The sequence below is a fragment of the Glycine soja genome, chromosome 10 (genome assembly GCF_004193775.1).
Source record: "Glycine soja cultivar W05 chromosome 10, ASM419377v2, whole genome shotgun sequence".
Taxonomy (NCBI): domain Eukaryota; kingdom Viridiplantae; phylum Streptophyta; class Magnoliopsida; order Fabales; family Fabaceae; genus Glycine; species Glycine soja.
Genome location: NC_041011.1, coordinates 47,968,803 through 47,995,751, shown reverse-complemented (window position 1 = coordinate 47,995,751; position 26,949 = coordinate 47,968,803). Strand labels below are relative to the sequence as shown.

Here is a 26,949-nt window from a genome sequence, read left to right as displayed (position 1 = left end):
ACCAAAAGTGAAAGTTGGGGGTAACAATAATCAAATACTCCATTGACTTGGAATTAAGAATATGTTGCCTTTTCAAGACTTTCCCGAAATTATGCAACACAAGGACGCGAGACCGCCGCTAAATTATTATTACACTCCTTAAAAAATTATAAATTGCAACCACAAATTGTTTAATTGATCTTAGAATATAAGTTTGAAAACTGGATAAACGAGATCCCCCAACCTCCAACTACCCGTGTAGTTAACTAAGCATAATAACACAAGTTCACATCCCTTTTCTTATGATTTCTCCGCTTGCGGATAAGCTTATTGTACTTATTAATTTAATTTACATTGAGAAATCGTTAGTGGCTATTGTTCAAACTTTGATCAGTAAAAGAGATGCATTTATAATATAGTGAAAGTTACACCTTATTAACGAGGAGGCAAGGGCACTTCCTGCCAAATATTGTGCCACAAACCATATAGCGAGCGATCTTACATTTTAGGTGCAACTTCATTATTAGACTCTCAATTTGTATTCTACTATATGCTAAGTTGTTTAATAGGCCTCTCTCAATTTCTTTTGTGTGTTCTAAAAAATTAGACTAGGCTTTAGTTTGCTGACGGGGCAACGGCGGGTTCAATTGTGAGCTCCACAGGGTTAATTGGAGGAGCAGCTGCGAACTGCACACCGTGCACAGGTCCAGGTGCCACAATACCAGAGCTTTTCAGTTCAGCCATTCCTCTACGAGCATTTACACCTTGTGCTTCACACAACTTGGGAAGAAACACTCCTACGTACACACAAACAACATAAAATTGCTCAAGCTTAGACATTAAAAGAGTAAATATGGAACAACCTGAACTCTCTATTTATGCACGCTTAAAATCAATATATTTATCATATGTGACTAAATAACACTGTAAAATCGTTTTATATTATAAATGGATAAACTATTTTAATTAGTCCTTAGAATTGTGCATGTTGTGCACTTCCATTCTTATTCTGTGCCATTAATTATGATTTATGAATCACGATTTCTTGAATTAAAGTGGGTTTTACTTGAGAAATATGGCATGCATACTATATATGTTACATGTCTATTGATGAATATGTATGTGTACCTTCACCAGCTGCAAGATTGAAGTACAAGTCAACAACATTTGGGCAACACTGGTAGCAGTGAGGGGAGCAGAGCTTCTGAGTGAAAGTAGACTCAAGAAGAGAATCTGATGAGATTCCAAGGGACTTTCTGTCCAAACCACAAGCCTTGATGCATTGCTCTGTTTCAATGTGGTCCTTCAGTTTATCAGCTTCAATCTCTGATGTCCTGCATGTGTATGCTTCCTCACCAGTCCTCTTGACGCGCTTCTCAAGCACACACCGTTTTCCAGCAGATGACACAGCGAATGAGCATGTGTCATGGCTTAGAGTCTCACACTCTATCCCTCCTGCATTTTCCCATTACAATATTAATTGTTTATTATGGGAAGAAACATGACAATTAAGGCATTCATAAAGAAAGGGGATGGGTCCAAGAAATTATTATATGATCCAAGATCATCCTAGGACTATAGTTTCAATCAATTTGATAATTCTTGTGGGGTGAGCTTTTATGAGATTGACAGGTTTTGTTTACTTACCAAGAGTGCCTTTCAGGGCGAGCCAAAATGCAAGGGAAAATATCATCAAAGTTCTCAAGCTGAAGTTAGAGGCCATAGCTTAAAGCAGAAGAAGACACAAGTGTGGCTAAAACTAGTTGGGGAATTGATGATAACTATGTGTTTGGAGGAATGTTATGTTATGACTTATGAGGCTTGATGGCTAGTGCATTTATATGGTGGGTTTTTTTCTATGGAAATTATGGATTTTTTTTAATCAGTAGGACTAATTCTGGAATTTGACATAAAAATATTGGAGTATGTGGACTTCCCATTTCTCAACGTGAATTGCAAGTCAGGGGAAAAGAAGACTAGTTTAAATGTTATGAAACTTACCAGACCCCTAATGCACGTTTCTTCGGATTCAAATATGCTTTGCATCATTTTGATTCCATTCTTGTTTTTTAGTTAAAAAATAGAGAAATTTATATGAATAAATTAAAATACATAATATTAATAGTATAACACTTAATAAAGTGGATTAATTTACAATGGATTTTAAGTTTGAGTTCTTAATATGTAGATCTATTAAATATTCAGTAAGATATATTATGATCTAATCTAATTATAAATTATTTTATAGATAAAATATTCACTTTTATAATATTTATTTTTAAAAGTTATGTTTAAAACAATTTCAAATTAATCAACAGTAGTAGCAAATGAAAATTAGTCAAAATTTATATAATTTTTTTAAATGTCACTGCTTTTGTTTTTAGTTGCCATTTTTTTAAAAAAAAATGTATTATTATTCAATTAGATATTTAAAGAAAAAATGATAACAATTAGATTCCATGTCTTATTTAGCAAGTTAAGTTTCATATGAACGAATTTTTCATGATGTAAAGTTCAAAATTCATTAAACTTTGTGTCTTTATACAAAAAAAAAAAAAAAACTTATGTTCTTAATTTCGTGCGAAAAAAAACTTATGTTCTTAATACCGCCATTAGTGGCGGATCTTTCACAATGACTCAATCTACTACTTCCACCATCCATATGTCACATCACCTTTCACCGCTAACTTAGAACTTTGTTGTTGCTTCTTCCCAGGTCCAATGAACAATGTCATCATACTATGAAAATTACAATTTTGAAGTTATTTAGGCATAGTACACCTGATGAACAAAACGAATTTTTGTTCATACTATTTATTATCGGTTGGTAATTAACGGCTTGTTTGGTAATGGTTGGAAAGGAGGGAGGAGAAATATAGAAGACGAGTGCCAAAATGTGTCAAGTTTATTAGGTAGGCCAAATTAATTTGATGTATGACTTGGATTGATTTGTAAGAATTCCAGTTCAGACTTTCCAACTCAGTCCAATCCAAAATTTTACTTGTTAGGTTGGACAGTATTTTTTTTGGGTACAAGGTTGGACTAGTATGTGATAGGTATGGTTGCTCGTTGGCTTGAATTTTTTTTTTCACTTTTTTTATAATTGATAAATTATAAATGATAAATATAATGTTATATGTGTTGTTGATGTTTATTTTAAGATTAATATTTTCCCTTTCAAAAAAAATTTAACATTTATGTATATTGAGTTTAGTTTAAAAAAATGCACCTACTTATTATTATAATTGACAAATCTTATTTTTAGTTAGGAGTATTTGTGATTTATCTCGTTTCACTAATTTGATTTGATTTAGATTAACTCATGACATGATTCATATTTAAAAACTAATTAAGAGTTGACGATGAGATTGATTTATTTTTCAGATTATCCCAATCCAGTCTTTATGCCTCAAATTCTCTTTTAAAAAAAATAATAATGTATTAGTAATACAACTTTTTGATTTATTAGATTGTTTTGCATATATATGATATTATTTTTATATTAATATTATTTTTCTTAAAATATATATTTTAAAATATACCTTAAATGTTGTTGTTATTTGTCAGAGTAAAATTTGGTTCGATCTTGAGTAAAAGATTAAATTTTATGAATGAAAAAATATTATCATGAAAGAGGATTTCATTAAATATGATTAGTTCAATTCTTTGACAGTCAGTCAAATTGATGATATCCTACACCAATGTTACAATAATAAATTTTGTCATGTATAAAAAGTTCATTAACTTTATAAAAATAATTAAATTGTAAGTCATTCCAAAAATAATTTCTAATATGTTGAGAATGCATTTTTTTAAAAAATTAGTAATGGATAACAATTAAACTCATTTTATTGCATTACACATCATATATATTCTTTAAATAACACTATCATAGACTAATCTAACAAAATTTCAATCTACCATTAACAACTTGTTTGATAGAGTAGAAATTGGAGAAGTGGATTGTTTTGTAGGAGGAAGAGAGAGGAAAAATAATTTTAAAAATAATGAGATCCATTATATTATTTTTCACCTATTTTTGTACCGCTTCTTATCTATTTTTTTCAATCAAACATTTATATTTTTTTACTTTATTTCTCACATAATTTCAATCACTCTTTTTTTTTTTTTTTCCATTCATCCTATTTTTCTCCTATCTACAAAACAAAGCATAAACACAGTTGGCCTAGCCTATACGAAAATGTTGAATATTTTCATTGTTTTTGTTAATTTAGCTTTTTTAACAGAAATTAAAATTTCAATATAAATATTATAAACTTATACTAATAATATAATGTATTATATTAATATTTAATACAATAATACTTATTAATTTCTACATGAACATGATTATTTTATATATTGATCCATAATTGATGTTAATTTATAGTAATAGTACAATTAGCTAAACGACTATATAAATGATAACTAACCTCTGTATTTAAAGGATAAAATGATCTGAGTTCGTATCGTAGCTAATTTTTTTTATAATTGTAATTGATAAACTTTTCAAAGACAAAAAAAAGAAGAAGAGAATTTTCAAATTGAAATTTAATTTTGCTACCGGTGTTTGCGGAAGAAATTGTATGCCATGGCATAGTCTACGGCAGCGGAATTGATAACGAGTTGACCACGAGGCATCTATCCCAGAATTAGGGAGATGATCTTGGCCCCTTTTAATTGCTTCCTGTTTCATACCCACCAAACCTTGATGGTGGGAGGCTGTCTAACTTGCTCTTTCACCCTCGTCTCAAGTCTCAACACGTGGCCCTATTCAATTTTTAGTGGAATCGCTTGAATTTGGAAAGCCTCACAGCTTTGCTGGTATATCCTTACTATAAATAAGTAGTTTTCGGCTCCGGTCAAATGGATTTAGGAAGTAATTCATGTTTGAATTAGATAAAATTATTATAGATGATAAATATTTTTTTCTAAAATTTTTAACATACAAAAATTTAATTCGGAACTATAATATGTTCAAGATCTAATATGAAAAGACTCTTTATCTTTGTCAACAAACAATTCAAAATGTTTTGACTTTTTTAAAATAGCTCCAAGTTAAATAACAATGATTCCAAACATTTTATACTATTTTAAAAACTCAATGACTCAATCCTATAAACATGTAAAATACAGGAATTTCCAATCCTAACAGCAACAAGAAAAAGGGTGAAGGAATACTCAACTTATGCCTAAAACTCAAACATAATTAAAACAATTAATTAAATTGAAAGAATAATGTATATAATATAATAATATATCATCAAAGATAACATGGTCATGGTTAGAAAATTCTCAAGTTAAATCGTTAACTCTTACAAGTTTATGAGTTCATTTGTCCTCTCTAAGTTGACTCTTGAGTAAATTTTTTTAAAACTCTATCAACTTTAAGTAAACTTGACAGACTCAAGTTTTCTATTACTATAAACCTTCATTTATCGTGTTATTCTCAAATATGTCTTATTCTCTAATAACATCAAACTTTCAATGAGAATAATCTACCATCAAATTCTGAACTTTATGATTTATTATTACTTTATTATATTGTTGAAATTTTTAATTTGTATATTATTTATAGATATTTTGTTGTTATTTTTACGAGTCTACGAGTTGAGTCTATAGATCTCTCACGAATCTCCATAAATTCTCGAGTTTGATAATCTTAAATAAGACTATTGATAATAATCACACCATGCATACAAGTTATGTTTAAATTATATCCTCCCCATTTGAGCTTAAATTTCTCTCTGATATTTGTTTAATATGCCAGTAGTAAATGTGTCCTTGTGTGTGTTGTAAGAGATCTTTAATATGCCAGTAGTAAATGTGTCTTTGTGTGTTGTAAGAGATCTTGAAAGATAGAGCATTTGACAAGGAATTAAGTGTCAAGACTTATACATCTCAACCTTAAGCATTTAGGTGCTGACAAGTATAAAACATACAAGACTTATACATCTCAATCTTAAGTACTTTCAACTATGTTTTTATGTCCCTCATTTGCATAATGTGCTCATGTAAAACTTCCATCACGGGAAGCCTCATGGATAAACATCTCAAAATCAGGGTGCTGACAAGTTCCTTATTATCTGAAATCTCAAATTGCTCGGTAATTCTCAGGAATATTTATTATGATGATAAACTAATGCCCTAAATGTCAGCAAAGATATATAGAACATGTTTGTGTCTTAGTTGAAATGGTTGTAGCACAAATTCCAAATCGTTTTCAACACATAATTACGATATCTTTTCTTTTGCAAATGTACGTTGAGGGCACTGCAACGGTAATGAAACCATAATAGATGTTGGTTTTATGAACAATATTACGCAAAGGCCATTAGATCGATTCCACTTTTCATAGCTTGTATGCATGGTGTGATATCAGAGAGAAATTTAAGCTCAAATGGGGAGGATATAATTTAAAGGTGGCTCGTCCTTTCTTACAACATAATCAATGTTCATCCACCTCAAATAAAAGAAAATTATATCCTTCCAGACCTTATAGTCCACCCTACAGTTCAGAATTTTCTCATTAATAATTGCATAAAAGTATAAAACATAAATGCTTACAATAAAATAAAAATAAAAATGAGGCTACTGACCATTTATCATGTTTTGCGCTTTATGTTTCAAATCACAAATATAATGACATAAAACTTACACGGGGCTAAAGTTTTGTGTTTAATTAGATTTATTTACATTAAATGATTTAAAACTACTAATTAAATTATGTTGAATTTCCTAATTCTCAAAAGGAGCAATATTAATAAATATTTATGATTTAACATTCACACTTTCTTAATATTATTTATTTGATTTGCATTAAAAAAGGCACATTAAGAAATATAATTTGATATTATATCTTAATTAATTATATTTATGAGCATAACAAAAATTGTTATGGGATAAAATGAAAGTATTATAAACATCTATATAATTCTACTTGATGTCATATAATTATATAAACACATTATAAACGTATAATTACACCCGCGCAATGGAGATTGAGTGCTAATTCAACTGAGATGAGAGTGTGCCATGGTTGCCCAACGCCTTCCTCATGGGTGCCCAGTGCCAGTTTAGCAAAGACCAAATTCTGTAGCGTTGATCCAAATGTGCTCATCAATAATCGCCTAGTAAGGGAATAGCTATCTCCCCCACAACCAACACTTGACAAAATTAACCTTCTTCAAGTCAAGCTAAGATGAGTGCAACACTATGAAGATGCTATATAGTCTTTCAAGAGGCTCCTGTCAGTTTATGACTATATGTGCATAATTTACTGTTAGTTGGTATATACTATAAGCATTTTTTATTTACGTTAACGTCCTTTATTAGTGGCTTTTTTTCATTTTAATGTAAAAAAGAAAATAGAAAAACGAAAGCACCTACACGGCATAAAATATGTATGGAAAAAATAAGCACAGTTGAAAGTTTAAATTTTCCTAGTGTTGGATTTGACCTGGCACGACACAAGAAAACAAATTAGAGAAATGACATCCGAAACTGCACAAATTGAGAAAAGATGAGGTGGATTTTCACGTCACTGCACACACACAGTCCTGCTATACGCTTTGCTTTCTGACTTTCTGTGCGCTGTTGCTATATGCAAGCTAGATCTGTACAGACTATGCATGCAATTTTTAACCGCCTCCATAATTTATTAGATAAGATGAAGATAACGTACACCCCAAATTATCAGATTCAGGTGTATAGAGGATCGAGAAAATAAATGAAGAAGATATATGCCTTGTTCTAAATTAAGCTTTTGATATACCTTAACTTATGATTCGAGTAATATATATGTCATTTGGCATTTTGGTCAACAAATGCTTCATTCAGATTCTATGAAGGGTGTTAAAGAGGAAAAAACCCTGAGAGAAATAAATGTACAATATGAAAAAAGAAATAAAATTAGATAATTAAAGGAAAGTGGGCTTGATATAATGAATTTGTATATAACATTTTATATAAACCATGTAAAGGTTTAGTAAAATATTCTATCTTTGCATGCGTCCTCTCTTTACCTTTTCTTTGAATTTTAGAAGAAACGTGAGGGAAAAAAAGATTTAATTGAAAGAAGTAGAAAAAAAAAACAAAATGAATAGAAACTAAGGTAGAATTAAGTTATTCATAAGGTTTTGCCGGTATAGATAAATGAAAAAATAATTAAAAATAAAAAATGATAAGAATTTAAAATTTAAAAGCTACAAATAATAAGTAAATGAAATTGAAAATGTTTAAAAATTATTAATTGATTAACTAGATATGATTAGTTAAATAATTCAATTAAAAATATAATTTTTTCTACCTTTTTCTTGTTTCTTATAATTTTTAATAATTTAAAATTTTACGTAATTCTTTACTATTTTACTTTATATTTTTACAGTTCTCTCTTGTTTTTTCTTTATATTTTTACTCGTTGTCCAATTTATGGAATAATGTAATTAAGAGGCAGCACCACACGTGCATGGTCACCTATGTTTGAAAGGTACAACTAGAGAGTGGAGACACTTATACATAATGAAGTATGAACAGAGCCGTGCGAACAAAAATTTGATTAACCGACATGTTTGATTGATGGGTTTGCCTTTGTCAGCTGGGGCACTCGTGTTGTAGGTTGATGTGACACAGATCTCATGCAAGTCTTATCTCACACAGTACGTGCCATCAATTAATTTGCTTACTCAAGCTTAATTCACACTCATCAAAGAACAAATAAGTTATCCTGTTCAATTTAATTCTCGTAATTGTCCCATTTGAATATTTTTTTTAGAAGTTGGTATAATATATGTGTACAAAACATAAATCATATAATAGAAAATATAAAAAACGTAACAGAATATTGAATGAATTAATTATTCGATTTATACTCCTTATTCATGCCTTAGAAACATGTTTGTGTTACTGTGTACCTGTTGAATTAGTTTTACACATTTTCCAAGACAATATTTTATGAGAAGAAATAAATTCTTACTTTAGATTAGCAAGAGAATTGAAGAAATTTTCATTCTATAGATATCCTTTTTATAGCTACATATTCTAAAAAAAAAGTTCTTTAATTCGTAAAAAGTCAATGCTGAACATGATAATGATACATTTTCTGCAATACTATGTACGCAGTAAAAAAAAATCAGCATACTATTTATAAGATACTGTTATCTTAGGAAAATTTATTTTTGAGAAAAAAAAATTATTTACCGAAATAAACAGCTCCTAAATGAAAGAAAAGAGAATATTATTAAAATAAGAGAATAATGTGATAATATTTCATTTCCTCAAGTTCTAAGGGATAAAATTGTATTGTTGAGAGAGGGACGGAGAATACGAGGTGCTCTTTATTCTCCATCCCATTTCTTAAGTAAAATTTCCTTCCTCGTCTTTCCCATTTTTTTTTTTTATTTATGAAATAAGTAAACAACCAATGTACTTTTTTTTATTTCATTTGTTATGCACAAGCTTGGAAAAGAAAACACTAATGAACTAAACGGTATAATTCAGTTAATTAAATATAATATACGTAAATTATTATATTTTTTGTATTTATTGTCTTTTATTTTTACAAATAAATAAAAAATACTAATGAATCGAACAACTCCAATCTCTGTAAAAGCATATTGTTTCTTTAACAAGGTCAGGCGGTGTAAATTATAATCAGAATTTTTTCTAAGTGGACTTGGTTTATGATATGTTCAAATTAACAACTATACATGTAATGGTAGTGATGATATATTTTTTTTTTATTATTATAACTGGTGATTATAATTTATGTTCAATAGATTGAATTTACTTAAAATTTCTACTTATCACTAAGAAATTATATGGGTTGAGCAGATTTTAAAAACAGACGTTAATCTTGAATTTCTTAAAAGTTATTCACTTTGATAATTTTTATACAAAATGATAGTGAAAATAAAAATAAAAAAGATTAAAATAAAAAATTAATTTAAAAATATAACTAATTAATATTATTATTATTATTATATAGTCATTTAATAATTAATTAATATTATTATTATTATGTATGATAAATTATTGACTTTCATAATAATTATTTTAAAAATATAACTAATATATATTTATACAACAATCAAATCAGATTATTTTCATTTCAATTATGTGATGAATAAAATGAGGCATTACTGAAAAAGAAGAAGCTTGAGGAAAACTAGTAGAATTAATTCCTAGCTAGAGCATGTGCTAAAGTACCATACTATTCCAAAACTAACAGTGTATGTAGGATATATTCTAAGTAAGTTTTTAATTTGACTAAGAATAATCCGGCATTCTGAAATATCTTTGACCTCATTGTTGATCCGATCTGCCACCAATTTACAATCCAATTCAATGAAAACTGAATAAAAATTAAGCTGAATAAGCCAAAGTAAAGCCTCGAGAACTGCATAAGCTTTACCTTCCATAACTGATATATGCTGAATCAAAACCAGTTGCTGCAGCTATAAAAAGCCCCAAGCTATCTCTATTACACTTTAGCACACCAATTGGAGGTTTATTCCAACTAACGACTTGTTGCTGATCTGAAAACTGTCGTATTTCTTTAACAGCAACTTGTTGAGAAGCTGTTCAATCTGCCAAGAAAACTTTTGCTCGCATCAAAACTGCATCACATTTGTCCTCCACTTTCCTTCAGAGCAAGTTATTCCTTCTTGACCAAATACTATATAAAATCATTGTCAACAACAACACTTTCTCATCATTTCTTATTAATTAGCATGGTAAAATTATTTACATTATTAGGCCATCGATCTCTAACCCAGATCTCTCTTTGGAGGAGGAATCTTAATATCTTTTTCAACTTAAAGCACCCAATTTCTCTAACTCAACATTTTTTTTAACATTTTACCTGCCTTAAATGAGTCTCATCATTCTACATTACTTTTTTTAAAATCTCATAAATAATTTTTTTTTATACTTTTCTACTATATAAATATTATTTATTATTAAGTTATTTGTTGGGTCCCACTAGCTGTGTTAAGCATGGGTGCTTCTATAAGCATCAATGCTGGTGCCACTTAAATTTTTCCAAGTGTCAAAATACCGATTCTTGAATTGATTAAAGTTCAAGTTCGAAGTAAGTTCAAGGCATAGATTTGTTAGAAATTCTGAGTTTAGAGAACTTAATATATACAGGCTTTTTGAGAAATATCAGTTGGAGCATAAAGACAGAGTTTTGATGTTCAAAATAGAAGAAGAATTCTACTAAGTGTTTGGAATGCCAGAAAAACTAATTTCTAGTCAAAACGCGTGGGAGAAATACATGTCATCAGATAATCATCAAAGAGACAGTGGTCGAGACAAATGGCACAATCTTAGATAGTTGATCCTAGACTACACATTTTTTTTACCCCATTGAGTGAAAATCTATATAAAAGGGAACCAATATACCTATTTTTCCTTAATTGAAGTACTACACTATACCTAATTAACACCTATAATATGTTGATTGCAATGTCAGCAAAAAAGTTATGTTGATTATTGCAATATGATATTGGTTCTAAAAATGAGATGTGCATGTCTTCATGTATTTTTAATGCATTTCTTTTACTTTCTTGCCATTTCGCCTGTACTTTTGGATTTTACTTGTTCTCCTTAACCTTCATCGTAATTTACTTGTTTTCAATTTACATTTTTTTAAATCTTTAAATTTTATTGCACATTTGTTCTTCTCCTTCTTGTCCTTTATTTTTTTTAAAAAAAATCGAAACTTTCACTTTTTAAATCATTTCGTTAAATTTTGATTTACTTTCTCAGTAATTTACATTTTACACACTTTATTTGCTTTCATATACATTTAGTGCCATTTACTATTGCTTTCAATTACAATTTCAATCATTTACTGTTTTGTACTTTACTTTTCAGTTGCTTTTAAATTTATTAAATTTAAAACACAACATTATTACAGTTTGAATAAAAAGAACTTATAACTAGTGATCTAAATCTAACAAGATAAAAATATTTGTTGATTAATTAGAGTCACTATAGATTGCAGAGAGTTATCTCTTCCAAAATAAAACATCTCGATTCTTATAATTCTCAAAACAAATTTCCACCATCAATGATAATACATAAAAATTACATTCTAAAATAAATGATTTTTTACAGAGACTACACGGAAGGTTTTAGTACTAAAATATCTCACTTATACAATATTGAAGACTAATTTAAGGACATACTCAATTCAAGAGACATAAATGTTCGAAATTAAAATGATAAAGATAAGATGAAAGTACTTTTAATGCGTATTTACCATAACTTTAATTTAACGCATACTATTTACCATGAACATAACCAAAATTTATCGTCCTGAAATAGCATAATTTTGATAAGAATGCTAGCTAGTAACCGGAAAATGAAAAACTGCCTCTCAAAATAACAAAATAAGATTGCAATAGACAGTGGAGGAGGAGAAGATTAACTAATTACCTCAAGAAGTTTCACTCAGGAAAATGATGCATGTTGTGGATGTAGATAATTTTTATGGCGATGGAAAATTCCTAAGGGATCGCATGATCCAAGTCAGTGAACCGGTAAAAAGGTCCAAAACCAGAGCTGCAAGTAAATACATGCAGGAAGATAAAGAATTAGATCAATGCGATCCCTTTGGAACTATCCACCAACAATAAGGTTGTTGTTGTTCATCCAAAGAGCTTGCTATTGGACGAGTTGTATATATGGTGCTCCAAAACATATCTGTGGGCTCCTTTATGATGGTAAATAAAAAGTAAAATAAAGGTGGGGCTTTTCATGCCCTTCATCGTGTAGTTTGTTTCAATTCTCAAATGAAGGTGCCAAACAAAATGCTTGCTTTGTGAAATTACTCAAGTGCCTTCAATAATCATTATATTTATGTATACCAGAAACATATCCTCCTCTATATATACTGCTTTTTCTAACCTATTTATAATTACATTGTTAATTAATATATAGAAGTAACTTTAAACTTTCACGCATGGTTAATGTAAAAATTATTACATTGTTAATTAATTAGAAATTCTTTTAAGTATAATTTTGAATTATATGTTAATCTATGATTTAATGGTTTGCTATGATAATGTGAGTTTTTTACACTGTCTATTCTAATTAAATTATTCCGTTTTCACCTATTCTGTTTACATGGAAAAAAACCATTTCAAGAAAATGTTTCTTTTCTAGCAAACAGTACAGACTTCAAAACTTCAATATCAAGGGTTATTATAAAAGAGATCACTCACGATAACTAACCGATCATTAAAAGTAAAGGTTTATTAGCTGATATTCAGAAGCATCATGTTTCTTATGGTTTAAGCATAGAAACAACATGGCCTCAAAAAAGAAATTAAGAAAGAAAGAAAAAAGAAAGAAAAGAAACAAGAAAACTTTCTCTGGACCTGAATCACCTTATATTATGTTGTAGCATGAAGTATTGTGAGCATTTTGGTTCATTAATGGGTAAGTTGTTTGAATTTCAGCTAGAACGCTAAATTTATCTAAAAAATTGAAGACTTGAATCCACTAAAATGAATAAATAATTTTAGTTTGACAAGAAAATTAACCGCTTGTGCATGCATAAATTATAATAAATCATGCATGCATTAGAACATCAGATGATGAAAGAAAAAGAAAGGAAAGTACTGTGCATTTTAGAATATGTTAAATAAAAAGAGAGAAGTAGCTACCCTTTCCCTTGTTAATAATGATAAATAAATGTCTCTGCCTTCTCATGTCCTTCATTTCCACTCTTCTAATAATTTCTTGTTTCAACTCTTATGGTTGATCATCACAATATGTTTGGGGAATACAAACCTCTTTTTCAGGTCCATGACCTGATCTGATAATTAGTCTGACTTTTCAAAAAGAAAATTATTGGCAAACAGATTAAGTATATATATGTTGTTTGCCCGTAGTATGTATATATATATATATATATATATAGACACGTTTATGCACAAACATTGAGTCCATTTAATCAGCAGTGAATTGTGTTAATAATTACGGGACCGACAACATAATGCAAGATTATTTGGCTTTTAAGGATGGTGAAGGTTGCAATCAAACAGCTAATGCTGCTGGGGAGAAGCTAGTCATAGTCTTTATTGATAATGACACATATTGCTCCTAAGATCGGAATTTTCCTTCATTATATGGTTTTGCTTTGTGTCCTTTATGTTTCAACCAAAACCAAATAGAATACTTAATTAATACCATGCACGCATTGGAAGCTCAGTGATATTGTCTTTTACTTCTCTTAATTGGCTAGCTTTAGTGGCCTTTGAGGTTTGGAAGTTGCCCAATTTCGTTTATGATAGAAAGACAGATTAATTACATCACAATAAAAGCAAATGTAAAAGGATTAAAAATGTATGTATCAAAATAACGTGATGTGATTGACAATAACTTTATTCCTTAAACAATAGATCAAGAATTCGATCCTCAAATTCGTGTATATAAAAGAAAAATTGTTAACTGAGATCAATCTCTTACATAAATCTCAGTATTTAGAGGAAATAGTTTTTGACCTCCGATTATACATACGTATTTTCTTTAGAATGTGAGACGGCTTGGTTGTGTCAATAATTTCAATTTTAATAACAGATGTACTTAACTCCCAAGAAACTTAAGAATTTCTTTTGATCAAAACCTAATCACTTAACCTGAAACCCCAAACTCCACCTTGTAGGTAACAAAACAGAGGTGCTAGTCTTGACAAAGTGGATTGCAGAGTTACCAAATGGCATTGAAACAACTCTAGACTTATTAGTTATTAGCATTGACTCAAAAGAAAGAACTGCATCATATAGAAGCTTGCTTTTGAATATACATAAAACATTTTGAGAAACATTTGGCCAAAATCAGGAATCCCTAGGGACCATGAGCCTGAAGAAATAGCTTCATACTACTAATACAGGAGATTTAGTTGATGATGGACAGTGAAACACGCAGGACATTCAAAACTTCACCATAAATGATCCTTTTTTTTTTATAGGAACCATAAATGATCCTAAAGGAAACATGGTTGCCCTATCCTAATAAATTAAAGGATTTTTAGACTACTTGGACTTGATCCCTTTTGTAAATAGACATCTTTCATTCTAATTGATTCTCAAATTTCAGGAATTGTTTTAATAAATCCTTCTGTAACCTTGGAAGCAATAAGGAAAAAAATGGTTTATATTAAAAAATTATATAAGCAACTTAGATTTAACCTAAATCAATTATCATGACCATTTTTAGTCATTTAATTCCATGTCAAGATAAGAGAAAGACCTATTAGAGCGACACCTATAATTTAAAAATTGAATAAGACAAATTAAAAGTTTGAGTTTGTGTATTTACAAAAAATAATAAAGTTTAGGGTGTCAATGTCCTCTTTTCCTTAAATTAAAATAACCATTCCTCAGGTCTGTTTTCTTACCAGACAGGTCCGGCACCAACTTTTTTCCATGACCCAGTTAACCTACCCTTGGCGCAATTCCGGAGATTTCCCTTACAACCTATCCTTTAAAGTCTATCTCTAGAAAAGTTGGCTGTCTGCTACTTATTAGACACTACCAATTAGGCTACCAAGAACATCTTTGAATCCCATATAGTATTATTTTGTGTCTTTGAATCAAAGATATAGAAAGAAATTATCAATCATCAGTTTGAAAACTTGATGGAGACACTCTGAGGCTGTGCCAAGTTGATTCAATCAAACTTAAGGTTGCTTTCTACCTTCTAAAGAAAAAACTTAGGCACATACTGTTATTAGGAACCCATTAACAAGCATAGCCTTTGACAAACTTGGGTTATACTAGAAATGTGTTTGAATATGTTATATCTTTCCTTTTTTTATCAATAAATGTTAATTGTTAGTTTTTATTAATGAGAAGATTCGAGCTTAAGACCTTTTCTTTCTTTTCTTTTTCCTTCATCTTCATCATTAAGTTAATCTTATATTTCTCATGAATATGTTATATCTCACTCAGTACACATAAGCATATAAAAATAAACCCAAATAAACCTTAATTAATCTTTAATTTCTGGTGATCCTTCCCCCACTGCTCTAGCTTCTGGATGGATGACACTAACATTGTTGGGTATAGGAAAGAGGAGTTTTCAAAGAATGGAGGAAAATTTGTAGTAGCTTTCAACCAAATCATATAGACATATCAAAGCAAAAACAAGGCACAGAACAAGGGCTTTACAATTCACAACCACAAATATATATTTAGCTGGTTTCTGAAACTGTTTCACTAGTCACAAATTCTTTATGACAATTATTACTACTAGACCTCTCAACAAGCCTCAAGCCAGCAGGTACCATTTACTACTAGACCTCTCTACTGTCTACACATCGTATACAACACTTACATCACTTAAATTAGGCTCAAACCTCGAGATCTTACACTTCGAGACTCACTCAAGAACATAATAAAAATGTTTATTATGTAAATTATGGGACAACATAAAAAATATTATGAACAATATAATTTTTCATTTTTTAATAAAAATATTTTTAATTTAAGTTTTTTTATCAACATAATATTATAATCCCTTTGTTTATATATAATAGTCTTTCAGGGGATTTTCACTATAACCAACAAAAGCAATTACTCTTATTTTTTTAACAAAATTGTAAACACTTTTCGTATTAAGTTCCTTCTCCCACTTTATATTGTTTTTAATGTCCATAACTATCATATACTCCTATTTCTCACTCTCCTAACGCATATTCCCAATTTCGTATTGGTTGCTCATACTCAACTACAAGTTTTCTAAACAAATTTGGAATCCCTCATAACTTTAGGGTCCGTTTGGGTGATTGTGAGTTCTTAATTTTTGAGTTTCAAATATAATTTTTAAAACAAAATGTATTTGACAAAAATAAAGATGAAATAATTTTTAAAACATTTATATAGCCATTTTCAAAATCAAGAAAAAATGTTTTGTAAATTTGTTTTTTAATTTAAAAAAACACACAGTTTTTACATACACGTTTTGTTGTCATCATAATTATCACCATAACTAATATTATTATCATTTTTAAATAAATTAGTACTCTCCCATCTAGAAATAAATAGTTGTTATAGATTGCTTTACACATAAAAAAATCAATAATAATTTTATAAAATTAAATTTCTATTATCATTAATTCATTTATAGATTTTATTATTAATTAATATTATAAGAGATATGAGTAAAAAATTTAATTAATTTTATATTAAAAAATTAAAATAATAATTATTTTAGAATTTTTTTTTGTTATTTGATAATTATAATGAGACGAAGAAGGGAGTGCAAGTTTTATCAAACCTCAAGATGTTACACTTTAATACGCGAGAACTTTAGTTTTGCAAAGTAAATTTTATTCCATAGTGTTTAAAATCTTTAAAAACGAGAGATAATTCGATATAAATTAAAAGTTAAAATTATATGACTGAAACCGGTGTAAATAATAAAGATTTGATTTGATTTAGAGGAAAATGGTTGTACACTTATTTAAATAAATTCTTTTAAGTTTAGATTTTATTACAAAAGTTGTTTTGATCTCATTTATGCTAAGTGTCCATCTAGCCACCAATTTTATATGGTTGACAGATTTTTTTAAGTTAGTTGCATAAATAATGTGTGAAATACATATTTAAAGAAGAAACAAGATAATATTAAAAATGCTAATTAATTTGATTTTAACTTAATTTGCATTTTTGATCTTTATACACTATTTCAAATTAAAAGATATTTTAAATAAATTAAAAAGTAAGCTTATTATAATCTCAATCCTAAATTAACTTTCATCTTTAAATTTTTAATGCTCCGTATGGATAAATATAATATATTTTTTATTTTCATAATTTCTTATTTAATTTGAAAATTTTTGTTTTTTAATGTGATAAAATATTACAGAAGGGTTGCAGAGAGGGTGTGAAGGGCAGAGAGGGGAGGATGGTGATTATCTAATGGAGGAAAAAATGAGAAAAAAATATCAGCCATCGATTCATATTTTAGAAAATCTAACGGTTGAAAAATTTCTTCGCACGGTACGAAAGGAGGTTTGGCTTGCGCACCATAGATACCGTCGAAAAATCCCTAAGCCCCTTCTTCCCGCGCCTTTCTCCTTCGCATCACTCTCGCTTCTTCGCCGTTTTCTGTCAGAAGAAAATGGTCACACAGCACGGCATCAAATTCGCCGTCCACCTCATCACCAAACACTTCGGCAAAATCGTCGCTGTATGTAACTCTTTTTTTTTTCCTCTCTCTTCATCTTCACGGACTTTATCGCCATTCAATTCCTTAACATTGAATCTTTCTCGCGTGCAGAAAGTATGCGAAAACTTATTTATCCATGGGCCCCTCACTTTGGATCAGTTGGTTCGCTACACCGACCTTACTAAGGACCAAGTCCGAAATTCCCTACTTGTTTTAGTTCAACACAATTGTGTCCAAGCATTTGTTTCTGCTCCTCAAGATGATGGTAACATTACATACATAACACTATTATTTTCTCTATTTCATTCTTTTTATTATTATCTACATGCAACAAACATGCTGGAGTAAAATAAAATTAATAAAAAAGGACTTCCTAGCTGTAGTGGTTTTGATGCCGTCTCTTGGTTTCATAGATTCATGTAATGTAATGTTTACAATGAAATACTGCTCCATTAGTGGGTAAAGTGACCTGATGTTGATGTTCTGAATAATTATAAATGCAGATGATGATGCAGACAGATTGAGAGTAAGAACTCAGTACCTGGTGTTGTTTGATAGCATACTCCACCGATTGAGGTTTCCCAAATTCTTGGAGATTGTGTCGCGGAAGCTTGATGAAGAAGTCAGCTTGATCCTTATTATGTTTCTTTGAAGCCTTTTTTGATTATGGCTTAAAATGCTGAAAGTATTTTCCACTTGTTTTGCAGTGTGTGAAGCTGCTTGATGGATTGCTTCGAGATGGTAGGCTTACCCTCAAACAAATGGTTGACAGAGAAAGTCAAAGAAAAGGCAAGTGTTTGATGATACATGTAATAGGTTGAGCACTGTTTTGCTTATATTAATTGATTTAATTCTTAAAAAAGGTATGTTTTACACAAAGTGTCAAATATTAGTTTTAAGAGTGGTGTAACCTACTGACTGTATCATATGTGGTTTAATCATAATCCTTTTGGCAAATCAGATGAGTGAACTGTAGATGACTTTTAAAACTATGAAAACAAAGAGTATCTTTGGAGTGGGTCAAGGTACATGTACTAGGAGTGTGGTTCCCTTTGGGTTGAGTTATAGTAATGGTACATCATTCACAACTTAACTAAATTTGTGGTACATAAGGAAAGGGTTTAGTTGGTTAGCAATTGGAGGTAATGATACTGACAAAAAATTATAAGAGTCTTTCTAAATTACATTATGGGGAGATATATTACTGAACCTTTAATTGAACAGTTTATTCAATTTAATCAAACATATACTTGGCTCTAAATAATATGTTGAAAGTATTGTATTTATACCATGGTTGAGCTCACCTGTATGTCTGAAAATCATGAATCCTTTCAAATTATTCTATCTCAAATCATGTACTTTCAGAAAATGCTGTGCCTACAAAAGTTGTACGAGAGACACTCTGTAAACTTTTGACGGCTCGATTTGTTGAACGTTGCCCTGCCCCTGAGCCTGTTGTTTCTACCTCATTTAAGGAAACTACTACTAGGAAGCGGGGTGCCAAGTCTGCCAAGGTAATTAATTGTTCACTCTGATCAAATTTCTTTAGGTAGTTGGGTTATCTTTGAATAATGATTTGGGCAAGAGGCATTTGGTGTCTATTTGGTGTAAGACACATGAGCTTTCTAATGGGGTTTCACTAACAGCTATGTCGAGGGACTGTGAAGCTTTGTTCCTTTGATTATCTTTTTTTTTTTTTTTGGTTTTGTTCTTTTGTTAGTTAGGATTCCTTGTCCTCCTTCTCTTTGTAATATTTTCACTTCAACTTAGTATATTTCTTCATCATCATCATCCTTGTCATCATCATCATCATCATCATCATTATTATTATTATTATTATTAATATTATTATTATTGAGCTTACTTTAGTCTTTTACTTTTTTTTTTTTGACTTAAGAGCAAGGCATTGTCCCTGCTACTTATCCAATTTTGTGATCAATTTACTAGTTCATTATTGAATTTTGTATACGCAGATGACCCTTCATTTATGGCTTCCTGTTTAGGATGCATAGTTGCTTACAGTCAAATAAGTGATTGAAAGTGGATAATTGATGAGCATTCAATTTTATCATTTTTATTAAAGTTGCAACAGCAAAGTTCACTCTTGTGACCTGGATATGAGTTTTCTCAGCAATTTCTTATTGATAATATATGCCTTGTAGATATTTGAAGCACCAGAGACATTAGAACAACGCGTAGTAGATGCAGCAGTGCCTGGGGATGTAATCAGATTTTCACTCGCTGCAGATACCAGATGTAGTGTTGATAGAGAAACAAACTCAGATGATGCTCAAATGATTAGTGTTGAAGAAGAAGTTGGTAAAGACTATTCTCACCTCATTGATCAGATCAACTTAGTAGTTTTCAGTTAACAATTTTTTCATGCAAGTATAATTTTTTGAACTTGGATACACAATTTGGTGCAGCAAAAGAGGGGCAAATTCTTTGGCGTGCAAATTTCGAGGAGTTTATACGTCATCTTAGGCATAAGGTGTGTTTTATGATAAATTTCTTATCTGAACATTGACCTATTGCTACCCAGTCTACTTTTTTTTTCTTCTTTTTTTCCTTTTAATTTTTTCCTTTTTTTTCCCGTACAAATTCTTTTTTATTTAACTTACTGAGAAAGGGAATTGAACTTCAGAGTTGTAAAAACATATTACATTGCCTGTGATAGTTTAATGTTTTGAATAAAATTGCAAATGTTTTTGGTGCAAAGAAGATATATATTCCAAGGTTATATAAATGATGAAAGTTAAATTTGAAATCGGTCTTTCAAAGGGCAATAGTTCATCTAAAAGTTGTCAAAGGAATACTAGTAATAACCAAGCATGAAACTACACAGATTACTTGTTGATTAAAACTGTGCGTTAACATTGGGCTAGGTGAATTTAAGTTGACAATTTTTTTGGAGCTATGTTCAATGACCATTTTTGACATAAGCTAGCATCTATCTGATTCACATGTTACCTTCTATACTCCAATAACTCATGAATTTAAAATGTTTTATGGAATCAGCTAAAGTAAGAAACTCACGGTTTTGGGTGGGGGCTATATCACTGGATCATTATGTAGTGCTTCCTGTAAAGCAGTTTGGCATTTACTTATTTTTCTTTGTTGATGCTACCATATTTTCTGTTGCTTGTGTGATAAATGTGGGAACAGGGATTTTGTACTATTGTTTCCATGCTCTCAGTTTTCTTTTTAATCGTATTGGTACAAGATTATAAAATTTTCATGGATGTCCCATTTATAAACTAGTGTTTAATTGATTGAGATGATTTTTTTGTTTTTTGTCTGTATATTATTATAGGTATTGATTGAGAATGTAAGAACTCAGCATGATGATGGAACTGCTACTGTCTTAAGTGCAGTATTGGAGGCAACAAGAAGTGTACAGAAAAAAGTGAAAACGGAAAATTCAGGTGAACCAGATTCCTTGCTTTATGAATTTGGAAACTCTTAGGGGACGTTTGGTACAAGGGAAATTTTTAGTTTCCTGGGAATCTTAAGTTGGGAAAGTTTATTTCCCATGTTTGTGCCTATTCACCATATTGAGGGGGGATGCGGAAAAACAGCTTTAGTTGTTTTCAGTGAAATATCCTTAGGAATTTGGCTTTTAATCGAACCCAATATATGTAGCTAACTTCACATAGTGTGATAAGGTTATTGTTGTTTGGTGTGACTTGTCTCTCAACTAATTCATATTGCTCATCTTCCTAGGATTTTGGTGGAAGTAATGTGGCTATATATCTGTGTGTGTGTGTAGCTAACTTCACGTAGTGTGATAAGGATATTGTTGTTTGGTGTGACTTGTCTCTCAACTAATTCATATTGCTCATCTTCCTAGGATTTTGGTGGAAGTAATGTGGCTATATATCTGTGTGTGTGCTTGCACGTTGGTTCTGTCTCTCTCTGGTTGTTCTCTGTTTTGTTCTTTTGTTAAGAAGGATTCTTTATCCTCCCTTCTCTTTTGTAATTTTTTCTGTCGTAAACTTGTAATGAATTTCTTCTTTCATGGAATGAATTTCTTCTTTCATCATTAAAAAAAAGATCTCCACAGCACCACTGGTATCTCATAGCTCTCTCTTGACTTATACTATATTGTCCTATGTTTCAGTTCCCTTGTCACTGGATACAATTATCACAGAGGTGATGAAGACTGATACAGGACGAACTATGACTGTAGATCGTATTAGAGCTTCCCTTGTCCAGTTGGGTTGTTCACCGAGCATGATTTTAGAGGAATCATATAGTATTGGTAAAATTGATACCCATTTTTCTCATGGTAGACTATTTCTTGTGATATAAAACATCTATAATTTTATTTTGTTACTAGTTAATGTTGAAGAACTCTTCCCTTTCCAGATTTGAAGAAAATTATTGAACCGGCTCGAAATGAAGAGGTTTTTAGTTTTTATATCTTTATGTTCTTTGCAATTATATATATATATATATATATATATACACATACATACATACATATACATACATGTTACTCATGTGGAACTGTCTCATTTTTTGTTCTATGTTGCAGGTTGAGTCAATTGTGTTGAAAAGGTATGGAACGGATGGCTACAGAATTTTCAGGCTACTGGCAAAGGATTGCTGTTTTCACGACACAGATCAGGTGATTTACTCTTGCAATGAAGTTAAAAAAAATTAATTTTGCTAATATACATAGTGGATTCTATAAATCTTTCATCGATGTTGGCAGTTTGAGATTTTAGTCCAATTAACTTGATGCTTTAGAATTATTGTTCACTGCTGTAGCCCCATGTGGGTTTTGAAGTTTGAACTATTAGAGAAATGACATTTAGTGTATGTTTGATAAAAGTGAAAGTTTAGGCAGTGAAAATTTAGTGATGTATTTTCATTTTTGAAAATTTAAGCATCAAATGTGTAATTTGCACAAAGATTTTTATTTCTATTGCCAAAAATATGAAAAAATTGAAGTCCTCAATGTTTATTAAATGGTACTATGGGCATTTAAGAAAATAGTGAGACTGTATAAAAGGAATGTATTATCATATAATAATACATTACTAGTACACTAAAATACAATAAATGCTGTTCAGTCTTTTTTTTTTAATTTAAAAATAAAAAATAAATAGTTTCAGAAAACAACTTATTAGTTGTACATGTGTTTTATTTAGGATAGATTTGTTTTTTGGAGACACCAAAGAGACCAAACTAATGCTTGTCCTATTAGATAGGATATATATATAGTGAGTTGCTGCTAGAAACTTTCATTGACCTTTGATCTTGAGCTGTTTCCCACTCAAATATATTTGTAACTGGGTATTAACCACCATCTAAATCATTTCGACAGCAGAAATATTTTATTTTCAGCACTGAATTGAGTTATCAAACTGGTTGTCGTCTTGATGAAGCATAAATGCTGTATTATGATAAATTTTCACTTATTGTCTTATTATACTGTTATTTCTTTTGTTTGCCTAATCAGATGTTTATTGTTGTTGTTCTTGTTCTCTTTAACACTAGAGGTGCAAACTGTTGGAAAAATTGTCTTAATTGTGGACACACCTTAGCCCACCTTAGTTGCAGTCTCTTTGGAGGTTGCCTAAAGTGCAACCTTGAGGGTGGTGGTTTAGTCCCACATTGACTAGTGATATGACCAAATTAGTGTATATAAGTGAAGGACAATCCTTACCTTACAAGCTAGTTTTATAGAGTTGAGTTAGGCATAAATCTATCTTCAAAGATGGTATCAGAGCCTATTCTAGATCCATTGGTGGGTCACTTGCATTTGGCACGCTCCAGGATGGAAGTCCTAGGTGTGAGGGGGAGTGTTGGAAAAACCGTCTTAATTGCAGACAGCCTTTAGCCTGCTTTAGTTGCGACCTCTTTGGGGTTGCCTAAGTGCAACCTTGAGGGTGGTGGTTTAGTCCCACTCGACTAGTGATATGGTCAAAATAGTATATATAAGTGGTTGCAACCCTCACCTTTTAAGTTGGTTTTATAGGGTTGAGTTAGGTCCATAACCCTCTTTCTTAGACAAACATTTTGGGTAGGAGAGGGGAAAAGGTATCCTGGTTGAGGATTCTAAAGTATGGGCACTTCATTTTGTCAAGCGTGACATTACTTGGTGTTACACATTGAGTACACTTGAGTGCTCATCAAAATTAATTTAAAAATTGTGAGTAATAGCTATGTATGCCTTACCTATTAGCTAGATCCCCCCCCCAAATGACAGTTTCTCAGATAAATATATGGATTCTTTGTCTTTTTTCAATCTTCCGATGTTTTTTTCTCTCTATTTAATTAAATCCATTCATCCTTGCTTGTGAGATGTGAGTTTGTTAATTATAAATGTTTTTACAGCAATCTATAAATAGTTTATATTCTGCATTGTATTATTTAAAAATTATATCAGTGTACCCATATCCTTTTTTTAAAAATTTGGTGTATTCTCCTCGTATTTGTACTGGATACTAATACTGTACCCATATTAATGCAACATGACTGAAGGATCAAACCTCCTGTGTTAACATTGCAGCTAGATGTGGACCAGTTCCATTTGAGCTACAAGTTCCCGTATGATATTTTTGAGTAAAAAAAAGACATTCAAATAACCAATTATCTCAGATACAAAAGCTGTTAGATTAGGATGTAACTTCATCTACGTTGACAGTCCTCCTGAAGCTTCACATGTGCCAAAATCCAATAAAGGAGATTGCTAAACTGATATTATATGCCTATGATTATGACCTGTTAGTGCTTTCCTTTAATTTGTAGATAGCAGCATCTACTCTGGTTGAGAAAAAAGAAGCTTCAAAGCTGCTATACAAGTTATGGAAGGACAACTACTTGTATATGGAGGTGACCAATCTCTTCAACATTTGCACACACTTTAGAATCAGTTGATATTTGTGTGTTGATATTTAATCTTTCCACAACTTAATCATCCTTACAGAAAGTAGGTGCAACGGTGGGAGCCAAGCAAACAACTATTTTGATGTGGAAAGTGAATAAGCCTCTACTTTGGGAATATGTACTGGACGAGATGTACCATGCTGCCTTAAATTTGAGCCTAAGAATGGCTTTTGAGCAGGAAAAGGATGAAGAGGTTAGTAACTCTAAAATTGTTTATAAATTGACCTCCACTAAATAAAATTGTATATAAGATTAGCTTATAATATCTTAAGCATGTGTTAGTTATTGTGCAAACCTCAATGTGACAGGGGCGAGAAGGAAGGATGTGGTTGTGGTTCCCCATCCTCAATGGGGCTTCGTTTAAGGAGTCTTGTGTTTCTTTATTTTTTTCTTAATATGGCTGATATTCATGTTGAAATGCCATCATCATTGTATTTTTGTTGGTCTTCAATGTCTTGTTAAAAATATTGAAAAAACATAATCATAGCTGAATTAATAAAATGCCATATTAGTAATTCTATTATCTGGAAAAAAAAAACATTAAAACGGTTGAAGATAAGCCAGCCAAGTTGACAAGTTCTGATATGTAAACAGCTATATGGATTTGTCATCTATTTTAAAGTATACATACATCAGAGCTTGTAACTACTAAGCATGTCTTTCTAATTTTTTTACATCCAAATGACTTTAATGTTTGCATTATCCAATATATATATATATATATATATAATAGAGTCTACCAACTATTAGTAAAGGAAAGTTTATCAGCAAGTAGTCCTAGGTGCTATAATGCTTCTATTTGAGCTGTTGCCATGGACTTTTGGCATAATAACATTATAACAGTTTCAGCTGGGAAGATTGAATTCCCCCATTGTTTTACTTGATCTGATCCTTGGAAACAAAATGTTTAACGTGGTTGGTATTTGATGGTAATGGTATGTTGTACGGCCAACGATGCTTTGCATTTATTCCAATATGTTGTCTACATTTCCTGTGTTGAGTTTCATTATCTGTCGATTGGTTCGTACTAAAATGTCGTTGCTATTGTTTCAGCTTTTAAAGGTTCCTAAAGACAAGCGTCAGGGGCCAGGGCCACTGCAGAAGAAATACAAAAAGCTACTAAATGTCTGGTTACTCCTGGGATCATCATTGATGAAACTCGATGATGCTCTGATGCTTTTCCATGACTTTTGAATATAAATTTTGGGACACTCGTTATGATTTTTTTTCCATTAATAGAATGACTTATATTTTAATAATCGAAAAAGGTACTACGAATGCCATGGCAGTGTTCATGATAATTAAGTGTAAGGAATTCGATCTAATTGGCATGCAACTTTGAACTGGGCATAATTTAATTTGAAGTGGTATTTTAAATGTTGTAGGTTCTTTATATTCGATATATCTACGCCTTGTCGGATACCTATTAACGTGCTCATAAAAAAAAATATTGTGCATGTTTTACGTGGCATATTGTGCATCTTTATATTCGATATATCTACGCCTTGATAATTTGAAGTTGGCATGCAACATATTAAATGTTGTAGGTTCTTTAAATGTTGTGTTTTCCTAGATTCTTTTACGTTCTAGAATAAAAAAAAATACACCCCTAGGCTTTTTTTAATACTAAATCAGTGTAATTTGTTTTTAACATTAGCAAGCTTAGTGCATGTTTTAGAAAAATTATCAATGTCGGTTACCTATCAACAGTTCATGTTTTTCAAGTTAACAAGCTGGTGCATGTTTTATGACATTCTTTTAATTTCTGGCTGTTAGTTTGTGTTTGGTAGAGAGGAAATGAGAGAAGCAGAGAAGAAATAAGGTAAATCTCACTTGGATCTCACATATTTTATTTTTTATTTTAATTCAAATATTTATTTTATTTTTCAT

The 26,949-nt window shown here is 30.6% G+C and overlaps 2 protein-coding genes and 1 long non-coding RNA gene across 3 annotated transcripts; 1 reads left to right on the top strand and 2 right to left on the bottom strand.

Moving 5' to 3' along the window:
• Positions 1-364: 364 nt before the first annotated feature.
• LOC114370545 lies at positions 365-1,791 on the bottom strand. The gene is made up of 3 exons (XM_028327927.1): positions 1,627-1,791; positions 1,108-1,434; positions 365-776 (listed from the first exon to the last, which is right to left on the bottom strand). Exons 1-3 carry the CDS (start codon positions 1,700-1,702, stop codon positions 595-597), a joined length of 585 nt encoding a protein of 194 aa, XP_028183728.1. The 5' UTR covers positions 1,703-1,791; the 3' UTR covers positions 365-594.
• An 8,275-nt stretch (positions 1,792-10,066) lies between these two features.
• Positions 10,067-12,944, bottom strand: LOC114371049. Its single transcript, XR_003657996.1, has 3 exons — positions 12,421-12,944; positions 10,391-10,654; positions 10,067-10,297 (listed from the first exon to the last, which is right to left on the bottom strand). It is a non-coding gene; the product is annotated as an uncharacterized LOC114371049 (long non-coding RNA).
• A 5,058-nt stretch (positions 12,945-18,002) lies between these two features.
• Positions 18,003-26,452, top strand: LOC114369251 (DNA-directed RNA polymerase III subunit RPC3-like). Its single transcript, XM_028326440.1, has 14 exons — positions 18,003-18,183; positions 18,274-18,427; positions 18,666-18,784; positions 18,870-18,951; positions 19,528-19,676; positions 20,325-20,481; positions 20,589-20,653; positions 21,476-21,587; positions 22,283-22,423; positions 22,531-22,568; positions 22,700-22,792; positions 24,922-25,005; positions 25,100-25,252; positions 26,113-26,452. The coding sequence occupies exons 1-14, from the start codon at positions 18,115-18,117 to the stop codon at positions 26,251-26,253; spliced, it is 1,557 nt and encodes a 518-aa protein (XP_028182241.1). The 5' UTR covers positions 18,003-18,114; the 3' UTR covers positions 26,254-26,452.
• The last annotated feature ends 497 nt before the right edge of the window (positions 26,453-26,949 follow it).

Coding starts and splice junctions, on each gene's coding strand:
- LOC114370545 (XM_028327927.1), bottom strand. CDS start 1,702: ATGGCCTCTAACTTCAGCTTGAGAACTTTGATGATATTTTCCCTTGCA. Junction 1,435..1,626: donor CGCCCTGAAAGGCACTCTTG/GTAAGTAAACAA, acceptor GGGAAAATGCAG/GAGGGATAGAGTGTGAGACT. Junction 777..1,107: donor CAATCTTGCAGCTGGTGAAG/GTACACATACAT, acceptor GTGTGTACGTAG/GAGTGTTTCTTCCCAAGTTG.
- LOC114369251 (XM_028326440.1), top strand. CDS start 18,115: ATGGTCACACAGCACGGCATCAAATTCGCCGTCCACCTCATCACCAAA. Junction 22,424..22,530: donor AGAGGAATCATATAGTATTG/GTAAAATTGATA, acceptor TTCCCTTTCCAG/ATTTGAAGAAAATTATTGAA. Junction 25,253..26,112: donor AGCAGGAAAAGGATGAAGAG/GTTAGTAACTCT, acceptor CTATTGTTTCAG/CTTTTAAAGGTTCCTAAAGA.